A 14,651-nucleotide genomic window follows, 5' to 3' on the forward strand; every position below is an offset into this window, starting at 1 on the left:
ACTGGTCGTCAAAAGCTTATGACACGCCCCCTCTGCATAAAATTTCACAAATATTTCAGTTCAACTCTAACGTCCATGTGTGATTCATCCAACCTTATCGATCTCATCAGACTGATAACATCCATCCATTCTTTCGATTGAATACTCCTGTGGTCTTTATCTCTTATACATTTATCTCCCTCTCTCTCTGTCCCTCATTCCTTCGATTTTGTCCACTCGTCGGAAATAGTTGTCTTGATTTGTTAGTGAGTCATGTTTACACTCACGCTGTTTCGCTACTGGTACGAAAGCATGACGTAACGTGATTGTTGCGCACGTACGTATCATCGCAGACTGTGCATTCACCGAATTTTCATTGCACTAGTATTACCATGGGAAGAAAACAGTGTAGCAAAGAGCAGTAATTTTTTGCGAGTCTAAATTATGGCTGAGTAAGTCACGTTCTCATTTTCTCTAATTGGCTAGTCTGTGTATTATCTTCCCATTGCAATATAGCGTGAACTGAACACTCACCCAACATCCAAACTGACGAAGGTGAGGAGTGAATCCATTTTAAATCTGATAACAAGAATTCTTTATTTCCAGTCGCTCAGTGGTCAAATATATAATCAACAGCCGAGAATTGCACAGATAAGAAGACGGGACTGATTAACCGCTCGGTTGTTTAGACTTTCTGAGCTGTTGGTTCAAAAAGGCATTGAAATTAAAATTGTTATCTTATTAGATATTAATTTGTTATTAAAGGGATAGGCGCAGAATTTCATTGCGCTAAAGTCAAGCATTCATTACTTGTACTGGTATAAAATGATCTGGAAGTATGTTATTGTTACTTACAATCATTGTTGCTTTGCGGCATTTATTCCATCTAAACTTCCGATGAACATTTGTTTCAAAATGATACAATGCTTGACAAGAAAGCGAAAGTAACAAAAGTCATAAAGTGAGGGTTCTTCTGACCTTACTTAAATGAGCCTGTTAGGAAATGATAATGTCAGTTGTTGGGAAAGATTGAAGTTTTTGAAATAAATAGGGCTTTTCAGCAGAAGAACGCACAGGCAGATAGAGTGAATATACCTTAAAACGAAGAAGAGATTAGAGAAAGGCCTTCTCAGCTAAGGATTGATTCTGTTTTTGGGCTAGGTCTAGATGGAGTAACTAGTTTTTTTTTTTTTTTTTCTTTTTAGGATAGCGTTGTCATGGTAGCATTGTTATTATTTTCATATTGCTGAGGCATTGCACACATCAGTGCCTTACCTGTAGAACCAAGTATGTTTGGCTTGTTTCTAAATTGACAAAATCAATGTTTATGGCTAGTTCTCATTAGTTCCATTACTCATTCTCTTCCTAGATTATTTCACTTCTCATGTTCATTTGTGTTTCCCTACAATCACTATGAAAATGCAACATTTATTGAATACTTAAGAAGAAGGCACTGATATTCTCAAATTGAGAGTAGGTAACAATAGAAAGGTTTGAGTGAAAACCTCTGAAGTGGACAGTTGTCAAATGTCTTATGTTATGTTCCTTATCATATTCTTCAAACTTTTTTGCATCTTAATTAATTGTTTCAAATCATAGTTTCATCATGTTGATTGATTATTAATTTATTATTTGGTCATTTCATTCTTTCTTTTTCTCTCAGTTAACATTTTCCACCGAGAATTTATTTACTGATGCTAATATCTACGTAGAAGGAAGGGAACTTTTTAGAACTGAAAATGCAATTGATTGAATTGACGAATTCATTTTATGATAGACTCATTTTGTTTGAGATTTCCATTATTAATGTTTGTAGTTTGCAGTTAGTCGCGTTGCATACTGGACAAGCTCAAAATAAAATGAAACGAAGGGACTCCTATCCTTTTCCATACAATTTCATAAATGCGGTAAAATTAATGCATATCTATGGATCGGAGTTGTTAGTTGTTTGTCATAATTTTGATGATACTGTCTATGCCTTTGATCTTTGATCTTTTATTTTAACTTTTGCAGAGGAAGAAGTTGGGGAGTCCTTGAAGAGTTAAGTATGTTGTTTGTGTTGTTTTGTTCACTTCGCGATGTGTACAACATTTGTTTTCCTCTTACACTTACTGCACTTGCTACTGCCTCTTGCTCACTCTCCGCCGTAATCATTTATCACCATCACCATCAGAGTTTCTGCTTTTAAATGGGAACTTAAGAATATAACCGCTGAGTTAGTAACTAATGAGTGAACTACTTTGGTGTTATGTCATAATCAGTCATAGAATTTGTGTGATAAAGTGTAGATCGATGACAGAACTGCCTCCACTGTCCAGAATGATGCATTGGTCACTCTTTTATTATTATTTATCGAAAAGAAATTAAAGAAGATAATCAAGATCTTTCTTGCAAGTGTAGCATAATCCTGGGCATTACTTCGGTAAGATTAGAGTTCTTCAAGTTAACTCGTTGTGTGGCTTATATGTGATGTATTGCTTATTGAATTTTAAAAATTTCAGAAAAAAAATACCGATAATGAAAGATCATGATGGAATGCCTAATGGAGAAAACTGTTTGTTGAGATTTTATATGTTTCACTTGTAGTTAAATGGTTCAGATTTAAATGAATGTTTCATTTCGAAAGAGTAAATCCATCCGGAAAATCCCATAGCACCGAACGTGAATAAAGAACTTGCTATATACTCATTTTCAGAAAAGTTTATTAGAATGACAGTGACAGAACTGTCTTGGTTTACTAGCTTTAAGAGATTGTTAAGCTTACTTTTGTCGTTGCAAATAAACAGTTTTCAGCAATATCGTTGCCTGTTTCTTGTGATGTTTGCGAATATTAAATTATTAGCTTAAAAAGTGCTGGTTGATCGTTTATTGAGATGTAAAAGTGACCTAACTGAAAAGTTGGCTGCAAGAAGCGAAAAGGAGAGTTATGGTGATAACCAGGAGTGTGAAGGGCGAAGGAGACGGTTGCGTAATTGTTCTTTGCTACAATACATCAGTGTGAGTGAGTGACATATATGAGCACTGGAACCCAACACACTATCGAATTCTTTTTGCGGTTGTTTGCTGCTAAAATGTGAAACAGAAGTGTCATTTTTTACATGCTTCAACAGAGAAAAAAGACTTATTAAGTAACTCTTTTGTTTTTTGTTTAATTCGTCCAAAATGATCTTCGGTCAAGCCTCATTTGCTTTTTTGTATGAGCATGTTTTCAGGTTACGATCTATGTCTTCAACTTGCTCTGCACTCGACATCCTCAGCTATCCATTTATTGCCTCTGATTTTCTCCAATTCCATATTTGCAAAACTCAACTAAATCTGCTGAAACCTCTCATCGAGATCCATTTCTTTTTTCACTCTTTTATTGCTATGATGTTTGTAACTAGAATAGAACAGTCATTTCTAATTTCTATATTTTTAAAACTGAAATATATCATGTCAATCAGTTTGTATCATGTACCTTTGATGATTACATATCATTGGAGTCAGTTGAAGGTGTGCTTTTACGCTTGTGACTAGGTATTTGCATGATGGAAGTGGTTAACTCAATTTATTATTATGTTGCTACGTTTTAAGGTATGAGTTGCTCGCAGATCATGGCTACTAAGGTAATATCGACGGTTCATTTCTGCATTCTGATGTACTCTCTGTGTTTTCAGTAATGAAAATGATAAAGAGAAAAGTCCAAAGGTGGCTTTCCATCTTTTCAGTTTTTTGTCACACAATTATATCTGTCATCCTTTGCTCTTCCTGAAACTTCCTCTAAATTCTCTTTGGAATACTTGTTGTTGTTGTACTTGTCGAAGTTCTCTGTTTGTTCTCTACTATTTTTTTTTTTTTTATAAAGCGTTAGCGCCGCAAATATATTCTATAAAAGCTTTAACACGTGATACGTTTCCGTCCGTTGCCAATATGATCAATATGTAGTTTCGTGTCTTTGCTGTGTTATTTTACTCAAATCATTCTGAGTGTTGCACTTAATTTTTCGGATGAATTTTTTTTCATTTAGTCTCTGAAAGACCATTCATTTCTTTTTTCAGTTTATTTACCCATAATTAAATATCATTTACTGGTTAACTCAGAATGACGTTTTTGATTTTTTGTTCAGGTTAAAATTTCGAATAAGTAAATTTTTATGGTCCACCTTTTCTAGGTTGCATAAGAGAATGCATCGAAGTGGAGATAAATTATAAAACATTAAATTACGTCGTTTCTAATCAGTCGCCAATTGACCATGTTTTGATATGTTTTCTCAACATTTTTTTTTTCTTAATAACAAAAAACAAGATTCGGAATTAGCTGTCTTTCTTGCGTTGTGTGATTTTCACCTATGATTTGGATATGAGTAAAATGTTTGACAATTTTGTTACAGGTTGTTAATTTCTCTTCATACCAGTATCACAATAGTTTTGTAAGCAGTGGATTTTTCTTTTTATAGTCGAAATTCAGTTTCTGAAAAAAGTGAATTACTGCATCTTGGTAATTTTGTCTTGTTTTTCTTTTAAAGTAGATCCGACTTATCACAGTAGATACAATGTAATTTGTTTTCTAGAATGTAGGCTGGAAGAGAAAATTATTTTATTCGGGTTGCTCCTCCTTGATCCTTGATCATACCATTACTCTTCTTTCTTTTAATCGCAAAAGATCACTGAATTGTACTGTATGATAATATGTGTCTGTATAAATTATCGTTATAACTGTCATCATTTTGTATATTTTTACGTTTTCATTTATTATATTTCGAAATTACTATTTGTCTGCGTACACTGCATGACCACATTTTTGATCTTAAAATAGATGCGTGGAACTGTGTTTTATATTATGTCTGCATTCGTTATCTTATGTCAGTTACTAAGGAGATACTGTGCATAATGCTACTAAATGGAGCTTTTTATTTCGACGTTATTGGTTGTAATTCAAGTGGTTTTTGTTTCATTGAAGAAGTTTAGCTTTCCTAATATCAATACAATTCTTCTTACTGTCATCATACAGCTCTTTCGAACTCATTCTCCAAGAACTTGATTTTGCATGAGCTAGACTGCAGCTGATGTTTTATATTATCATTTCAGATTTACCAAAGACCAGTAGTTATTTTCCTAAGTAGCAGTCACTACATAGATATTTTGAATAGGCGTTAATTGTTGTAAATTACATGCTGTTATAGCAATGGTAGTATAAATCAGGTGATGTTTATTTATATGTTAGGTAATGAATTAATTTTTAGGCAAATGAACGATGGGTGATGTTCGGAACACAGTAATAAATCGTTCGAGCTATACGGGTTCAGTGCGGAAGGACTATGCTGAAGAGGTGGCAAAACGAAGAGCAGTTCTACAACAAAAAATAGAAGAGAGGTTATTTTTTAAATATGATTTGTATGAATACGGTTTTTTCGTAAAAAGGTATTTACTGGCCTCACAAAACTTCGTTTTTAATCGTTATTTTGATTTTTTTTTCTCTTATTAACTTCAACTGAAGTTGAATAGAATTAGGATTCTGGGCACTCTGACGCTCATAAGGCTATCGATATTGTCTGTTGCTTGCTTCAGGAATCAGGTCTCATCAGTGTTTGACGTTATCATATGTGTCCAAGTACACGATAGCAAATGAAATATTTCTAATGTTTAGAAAATGTAATTGACAAATGGAGTGACCATATTTTTTTCAAAAGCTCAATAAAAAAATCTTACCTAGTAACTGTAATATGTTTTGTTGTACGATGATCATTTAGATAATGCAAGCAAGAGACATAATTTACTGAGAGTAAGTCTATAAACCACATAATTTCTATCATTTTAGACAGAAATTGGCGAGAAAACTGCAAGATGAAAAAATGGCTCGGGCTGTCGCCCAAAAGGAAGAGGTAGGCTTATGTGTTAACAAATATATTCAGTGTTTCTCTTTCATTCGTTGTCCTCATTTTTTTAGTGGTGCCGCAGAGATTCTAATAATATTGCTGTTGTTGATGTGTTTTTGTGATTGAAGAAGTATTCGATTCAAATTATGATGTATTACTTAGCATAAATAGTGTATAATATTGTCCTTTCTCATCTTCCTATGTTTCATTTTATAGCTTCTACTGAAACAGCGGAAAGCTCAACAACGGGAAATGTTGCGAGCAAAAGCGGTTTTGGATCGTCGTACTCAAATTTTGGCAGAAAAAGAGAGGGAGAAGAAGGAGGTACTTTTTCTTCGAATATTTTTTTTTTCAAACAATTTATTTGAACTGCGAGGATTATATTAGAAAAGAAATTATAATGTTAGAGTCTCTTTTGCTGATGCTGTAAAGTCTGTCATACTGATGTTGTAGTAATATAATTTTATATTTAAAAATTTCATTCTTAGGCTATGTTAACGAAAGCGCGTGAATTGGCGCCGTGTCTTACATCACAATATAAATCACGAGCAACATACGCGTTCGGTAGCAGTACGCCTCGTGAATTGGAATATTTGACCCATCTCACTAAAGAGCAAAAGGTTTCAATACCTTTCAGATTTTTGGATTAAGTAATTTTGTTCCTGAAAGTTTATCAAATCTGTTTCAGGTATATGATCGCAAACTCATGCCTTCTGATCGTAATATAGCTGCACCGTCTGGTTCGTCTAGTCATTCAACACTGACACCAACCTATGACTTACGTAATTATACCGGGGCTTCAATAACAGGAAGCTTGTGTATTGCCCGATCAGAGTTAAAGACATGCCACAAGCTTATATCAAATTGCATGACTCAGTCTATGATGACTGCACCAAAACCAATCAACACGGTGAAATTCGGCCAAAAACCCGGTATTCCTTTGTTTATGTTTTTGTATTTTAATCTTATATGTATCTTGAATGGTTTCAGTCTTAAAATCTTATAGTTCATTTCTTAAGTTACTTTTATTTGTAATTTGACTTATTTAAAAATAGTATGTGTGGCGCATTCCCCTAATTTTTGTTGTCGATAGAGTGATGGTATAAAAACAGTAACAATAAATGTTGTGGACGTCATTTTAGTAGATCATACTTATTAAAGTAATTCTTTGGTGTAGTATTGTTTTTATTAATCAACAATGTCTATTGCCTTTTCATGAGGAGTGGTATGGCTCAGATAATATTCACATTTCAGATAATAATATTATTCATTAATAAATAGTGTCCCAAAAATTATAGTTCATCGTCAGTCAGTGATACAGCGTCCAATAGCTGCTACAAAGACAACATCATCCATAGTGACTGAAATGCCGATTAAAACAGAGAAGCCTGTTCAAAAGCATGTTCCTCCACTGTATGTACAGAGATCTCGAATTGTGCAGTCTAAGTGAGCGTTCCACTAATTTTATGTTGCCAATGTAAGTAGTGCATTTGATTTTGCCAATGTAAGTAGTGCATTTGATTTTGCCAATTTTTAGGCCTCAGAGCAATTTTTTATTTCAGACCTGAGACAGAAATTCATTCTTTGAAAACGAAGCCAGGACTACTACATAAGTCTGCTGAACTGAAAATTAATAATGAAGCCAAAGCCGAAGCTGTAATGAATAAATCACCAAGTGATGATATGAGTAAAGCAACCATAATTATGGGAAATGATGACATCGAAGTTCAAGATGACATAGCTATTACTAGAAATAATATAGATATAAAAGAAGTCGTAAATTTAGTTCCTGACATTAACAGAATTAAAAAGTCAAATGAGAAATGCGTTATGGTGGGAGTTCCTGATGAGGAAGAGAGAACGAAAAATGTCGGCTATGTATCTGAAGTTGTGGAAAGCGATATACTGGATGGTAATGCTATGAAAGAGAAGATAATTCTTGATGTTGCGTTAGATTGCAAAACAGAAGCTACAACCGCTAAAGATGCTCCTTTGTTTGATCTTTCATTAGAAAACGATGGTAATTCTATGAATGAGGCGAAAACGGACACTGCAGTTATGATGGTTAATGTGAAGAGAACCCAACTGCAGCGTGTTGTGAAAGTATCAGGTATAAATCGAGTGTATCCAGATTTATCGGAAGCTGAATTTGTTAGTGACGAACAAGAGGAAATGGCAAACGCAGTGAAGGTTTGTTCTTTAGTAGAGAATTCAAAACAAATGAAACAGAAAAAGGCATTAACTTTGATTTCAGTGATTATCATTATTTCTGTTTCAGGTTTTCGTAGAGAAAGAATCATTGGTTGCAGATGAAAATCTTCCTGAAACTGGAGAGAACAGTAAACAGGAGAAGGTAGCCATTCGAAAACCTTACGAGATAGTGGAAGATAATGAAGAAAGTGATATGTCTACCACTGAAACCAGCAAATTTGACAAAGAAGAGTTTGAATCATTGGCTCAGAACAAGTCGAAACTGAGTGCAAACGGAATAGAAACTATTACAGAAGATTTGAAATTGGTAGGAGAGAAAAATTCAGTGGAAGAAAGGCGTCGAATTCAAGACGAACTTTTAGAGAGGGAACAACGTGAGCGTGAAGTGCGCAAAGCTAAGTTAGTTTCTATTATGAGCCGAACACGTGGTGGTGCACCTTCAATGGCTGTAATTCCGCCAGTTCTGCATACTGATAATTCTGAGGTGAATTCTTTTCATTTTTGTTATTATCTTTGTTATTATTATGCTATTATCCTTGAGAATTGAATTAGAAATGAATCTAATTCACGGAAATCAGAATATTAGAATTGCCAGGACACAATATGATTTTTCGTGACCTGCTTAGCGAGAAATGCCGTTCATTTTATCTCTCTATCTCTTGAAAGTGAAGTAGAGGCTATGCAAGTAAACATTTTTGATAAACATTTTTTTTTAATAAACATTTTTGATAAACATTTTTGATAAAAATAAGAAATTATGTAGGAATGGATAAAGTGCAGTCATCGATAGTTTATTATATTTCAGATTGAATCTCTAAAACATAGGGCTGACATTTCTTTATCAAGTGAATGCACACCAGTGAAAAGTGTTCTCAGTCATACTACAGCTTCTGTTCTGCAGGTTAATTCTGTTTTTACATCTGGAAATCTAATTTCGACCACCTATAGGTAAGCCATAGGTGTGCTATGGTGAGAGAAAAAGATTTTTTTTTTTTTTTTTTTTTTTGCGGAGAATTTTTAATAACTTAAGAAAGTTAGAATTGAAATGTTCTTTAAAGTTTCTGAAATCTTCAGAAACTAGCTACAACGAACCCCAAATTGTTGTCTGTGCTGCAACGCAATGGCTCGAATCGATCATTAGCTGATGAGTTGTCTGCAGCTGATCCGTCGATGTCAGTAACACTTCCAGGTCAACCTGTTGATTCGATTGTAAGCCGCGAAGGTTCTACTACAATACGGCACTTGCCCTTCGAGCCCGATATTAATCATCGACCTGTTGCTATGAAATAACTTAGAATTTATTCTTACAAAAAGAAAAAAAAAGTTTTGGTTTCACTTAGTACCAGAATTTCTGATAACTTAAGAAAGTTAGAGTTGAAATGTTCTGTAAAGTTTCTGAAATTTTCAGAAACTTTAAAGCAGGTTCAAATCTCGGAGTCAGTTTCAAGGTAATGTAAAAAAAACTGTTTAATTCGACAGTTTCTACGTAAAATTATAGTTTTTTTTTTTTTTTTTTTACTTTAAAGATCGGTTAAGTATTGGAATAGATATTAACACAGTTAAGTTCCATTAGCTGAAATTTGTGAAGATTCGTCCTGAGTAAGAAGTTACAACATAAACATATACATATTGTATAGAATTGCTGCTATTTATTATTTAAATGTAAATTTAATATGATGATTTGTATGCATAGTCACACAGTGCGTGTTTTGTCGAATGTCTACTGGACGAGTGTTAGTTAATGTTACATTCGTTTGCTGTATATTTGAATTTTCGAATGCTTTCTTACAACAGATGTTTTCTAAGAAATAATTATCTATTGATATACAAATGAAAATTTTCTTAGAGGAAAGAAATTAGGAAGAGGAAGAAAAGGTTATTCTGATGGAATAATGTGTACGTTTTCCCGTTGAAATCCATCGATCTTAGGCCTAGCTGATCTACTATAAGAGGATTTCATCACTGTGCATGTATCAAGCTGCTTTACATATTCATGAATATCATTTATGCATGATTATCAAGTGCTGAGATCATGCGCACCAGTTTTCAGCGATTACTGCATTTGGCCATTGCTACTGTTTAATAATTTATTCTCAACTGAAAAACTTCATTTTTTTTTTTTTTTTTTTTGATTTTTTTTTTAGTTTCAAGTTGTTTAAATAATAGAGGCAGTATTCTGCAATTTTCCCACTGAAATGCATTATCAATGATTTCTTTAATGAGTATTTACGGCTTAGGTGACATGGTGGTGGAATTAGGTGTTAGAAACCGGGAAGGAGGGTTGTAGATACTGAACAATCAAAGCAATTCTTGTATGCTTAAATTACAAGCCTTCTCAGCAAGTGTTTAGCCTTTTTTGTTCGGATTAGATCTAAAAACATGCATTGAGATTATGTTTAGTTGTAGAAAATGTCGCCCTTAAAAAGTACCCTGCGTTTTTGATGTCCCTCATCCATTTTAGTGTATCTTGCGTGTTCAAGTTGTTTATAGAATTGACTATTCTGTGTTTGGTGTTTTAAAATTAGAATTGTGTTCTAATTGTTTCTATGTACGTACGAAATAAACTTTTGAGTACTGCTAGCTATTTCTGTGGGACATTGTTGTGATTGTACTGCTTATCAGAAGATTAGAATTTCATGAAATTATGGGAAGATTGAATTGGATTTTAGATTGATGTGGAGAAACATTCAAGATAAAATCGTTTTGAATAGTGAAGAATGGGCGATAAGCTTCAATATGTAACCTTCTTTTTAGTCTGAACATGGAAGGAGTCAGATTTGAGGCATATACAACTTAATTGCAATTCCAGAATACCCGGGACAAAGTTTGTGAAGGGTATATATTGATTGAGGAATGTGTGAATCATTGAGACTATGTAAATGGAGTCAGTTGATAGAAACGTGTCGTGGAATGTCATCATTTCCCATTCCATTGTCATTTGAAAAATTTGGTGGCCAAGCAAAGATCGAATGCGAAGTGTCACCAGTCGTCATTTTACATGGATTATTTGGACAGAAAACGAATTGGAGATCAATTGCAAGTAATTTGGGTCGTCTTTTAAGAACTGTTATATTTACATTGGACCTACGGAATCATGGTTAGTTTGCTAGGTCCAATGACCAATTGTCGCTTCATAAAGCTACTTGCTTCTTTTATTTATGAAACTAAAACCGTATTAACCTCATTTCTTAAAACTTATATCTCATAGTTGGATTTATATCAGCTATAAGTTTTTTGGAATTTTTTTTTGTGGCTTTTCCAAACAAATATTGAAATTGTAGCAAAATTTATTAAGTTGTCGTTGATATCTCTTAAGTTGCTGAAAAGATGTTATTAAGTTAACATGGATTTCAGCAAGTCATCACATAGGAATAAGCTTACAAACATATTGATAATTTTTTCTTTAAAATTGTCTATATGCTAAGCCTACCCAAATAGATTTTTTGGCTTTTAAAATGCTGACCAAAGGTAATGCCAATAAATGTGCTTTTAAACGTAGGTATCAAATTACATAGTTTGTTTCTGATTTCTTAGTTTTAACAAACCAAATGTTTTAACTAATGTATTTCATGATCTATTCTGCCTTTTATAAACAGAATAAAAGGCAAAAGGCAATAAAAGAATAAAAATTTTATGTATACATAAATTTGTTATTGTCCTGAATTTTGATAAAGTATTTTAGACAAGCGAATTAGAGGATAGATATTCGTGAAGAAATTTGAGCTCTGTTCTTGAATTCAAGAACGAAACGAGTGTTTAAGTGACTTACCTCAGTAAGATTATCAGGATAAATTTCATTAGGATCACCTGGATAAATTTCATGACAGTTTATTCAATTATCAGCGAAGACATTCCAGTTTGCAATTTCCACATAATATGTAATAATCCTTCTGCAATTACAGTTTGATTTTAACTCGAAAAAGTTTTCCATAGAATTGATTTTTCAGTAAACTCCCTTGACTGCCTTATGTTCTGACAATTTATTTATTATTTTCAGGTAATTCCCCATGGCATCCTACAATGACCTATGCTGAGATGGCAAACGACGTACAGTATTTTATCGACGAAATAATACCGCAACAAATAGGAAGTTTTTCAAAAGTTCATCTTCTTGGACATTCAATGGGTGGAAAAACAGCAATGCGTGTTGCTTTGATGAAAGGTAGCGACGTACGACTGGAATCGTTGATTGTAGAAGATATAGCTCCAAAGGCATACAATTTTTCAACTTTTTCGAGAATCATTGAAGTTATGAAATCTATCGATTTGACTTCTGATCGTGCTGGAATTGAACAAGAATTGGCATCAACAGTTGCCGATAAAACGACGCGACTGTTTTTATTGACGAATTTGGTACTCACAGATCAGCAGCACACATATAGCTGGCGATTAAATTTAGATTCCATTGCATATCACATTGAAGAAATTTGTGGTAGCGCTGGTATAGAGAATAAGAGTGCATATAATGGAAGGTGTTTGTTTGTTTCAGGCGGAGTTTCAAATTATGTCATGCCTAGTGATCATGCTTTAATTTTGAAACATTTTCCGAATACACAATTTTCGGTGATTCCTAATGCATCACACTGGGTTCATGCCGAAAAACCCCATGAATTTACCGATATTATTACTAAGTTTATTCTTTCTGTTGGAAGCACAAAAGAGAGGTCTCACAAGAAATTGAAGAACATGTGAAAAGTTAGCATGAAAAGAAAGAGGCCGCCATATTATTTAGCAGAAAAAGTCTCTGTGGTAAGTTCTTATCAAATTTGAATTAAGCTGTGATTTGTTTCGCTTTTTTTCTGTTTAGGTAAGGTACTATTATTTTCATTAAAAACGATATTTTGGGTGCTCGAGTTTTTCTATTACTATGATGATCATTTCGATTAGATCATTCGACGACATTTTGTCTCATTCTGATAATAAGTATTTTGATTAATCAGTGCTCTTTTATAAATGCAGTAAAAATGGGTAAACCATTCATGACCTCGCTATGATAACCAGATAACACGTCCTGCTTTGAAAGGTGAAATGATTATCAATTTAAAGATTTCCTCAATGCTTGTCTTCAAGAATGCATCCATTTTTGTATCGTGACATCATTTTATATTAATATGTATAATGCATAATGACCTTTAAGTATAGTACAGAGCCTAACTTCGTGTTAATAATTATGCTTTGCTTTCTCTATTCATCAGACAAAAACATGGAAATTGGCCTTTACTGCTTTATTGACAATTGATTAACGATTGTTAAAACTATTTCTATTATTTTATTATTAAACTATGCAAGATGAAAAAAAAAAAAGACTGAAACTACTCAACGCTAGACTTTGCGATCTGTCATGTATTAAAGAAATAAGAGCAATACTCTTATACGTGCGGTAGCCGAGGATTTCCCCTTATCACATAATCAACAATTTAACCAAGAAGATTACCCAATAATAAAGGTTTATTGTTTCAAAAACTACAGCTTTCCACTAAAACTTTTTCCCATCAAATTATGCCCTGAAAAGTACTATGTTAAAGATATGACAATCCATTCACCTTTCAACATCAGGACGTGTTATCTGGTTATCATAGCGAGGTCATGAATGGTTTACCCATTTTTACTGCATTTATAAAAGGGCACTGATTAATCAAAATACTTATCATCAGAATGAGACAAAATGTCATCGAATGATAGTAATCGAAATGATCATCCTAATAATGGAAAAACTCGAGCATCCAAAATATCGATTTTAATAAAAATAATAGCACCTTACCCGAATAGAAAAACAGAAAAAAAGCGAAACAAATGAACTGACTGTAGTTTACCTTACTTAAATCACAGCTTAATTTAAATTTGATAAGACTTTTTCTGCTAAAGAAAATCAATTTTCGAAAAGAAATTCTGAGCAAGATATAGCGACACATTTATAGAAGTACAACAGAGCAATGTTATTACAATCTATCATAATGAGCTGAGCTCTAATGCACTTCATAGTTGAAAACGTCGTCAGGCGTTTTTTCGAAAATATTGCAAATGGCATTTGATGAATGTAGTAAGAAGATATTAATAAAATTTTTTTTTCTGACAAACATCTAGTTAGCGAGCGTTTCTGAACAAATTTCAGCGATAATGTGGGACTTGATTCCCAAAACAGATTCTCTTGTAAAATAGAGTTGTTCGACAATAGTCAGAGATAACGAACGAAACTTGAAACAACGAATGTTAACTGTTTATATTTCGTTTCAAATTCGTTGCGATCTATGATTACTAGTGTCAAAACTTAATTTTTTTATCATTGTACCTTCATTTATCTCCTTACTTGATTTTATTATTTTTTCAACCCATTATATTCTGTTCCTCTGACAATAATTGCAATAATCATTGAATTAATGAAATATTAATTACTTGACTTTTTGGCTTCTATTATCACACCTTTAAAATGTATATTTCAAGTTTTAAATTCTCTAGCTAATTGTTAAGCCTTTGTAGCTCTCAATTAAATGATTTCTTGTTTTCTTTCAAGCTTGTGTAAAGTGTTTTCAAATTATTATTTTACGTATTGATTGTTTTCTAGAAATGGATAAAGATATCCTTGCTAAAAGGTTAAAGAGAATTTATG

General features: G+C 33.2%; 2 protein-coding genes across 2 annotated transcripts; both read left to right on the top strand.

Annotated features, from left to right (window-relative positions):
- Positions 1-5,211: 5,211 nt before the first annotated feature.
- Positions 5,212-9,334, top strand: Bm12919 (Uncharacterized protein; the record flags this gene model as incomplete). The annotated part of the gene is made up of 10 exons (XM_043080513.1): positions 5,212-5,330; positions 5,776-5,839; positions 6,050-6,157; positions 6,322-6,453; positions 6,522-6,765; positions 7,132-7,279; positions 7,396-8,023; positions 8,112-8,528; positions 8,850-8,945; positions 9,119-9,334. 10 exons carry the CDS (start codon positions 5,212-5,214, stop codon positions 9,332-9,334), a joined length of 2,172 nt encoding a protein of 723 aa, XP_042936447.1.
- A 1,563-nt stretch (positions 9,335-10,897) lies between these two features.
- Bm5219 (Uncharacterized protein) lies at positions 10,898-12,736 on the top strand (the record flags this gene model as incomplete). The annotated part of the gene is made up of 2 exons (XM_001901296.1): positions 10,898-11,141; positions 12,042-12,736. 2 exons carry the CDS (start codon positions 10,898-10,900, stop codon positions 12,734-12,736), a joined length of 939 nt encoding a protein of 312 aa, XP_001901331.1.
- Between the last annotated feature and the right edge of the window lie 1,915 nt (positions 12,737-14,651).

The sequence above is a fragment of the Brugia malayi genome, assembly GCF_000002995.4.
Source record: "Brugia malayi strain FR3 genome assembly, contig: Bm_v4_Chr3_scaffold_001, whole genome shotgun sequence".
NCBI classification, from domain to species: Eukaryota; Metazoa; Nematoda; class Chromadorea; order Rhabditida; family Onchocercidae; genus Brugia; species Brugia malayi.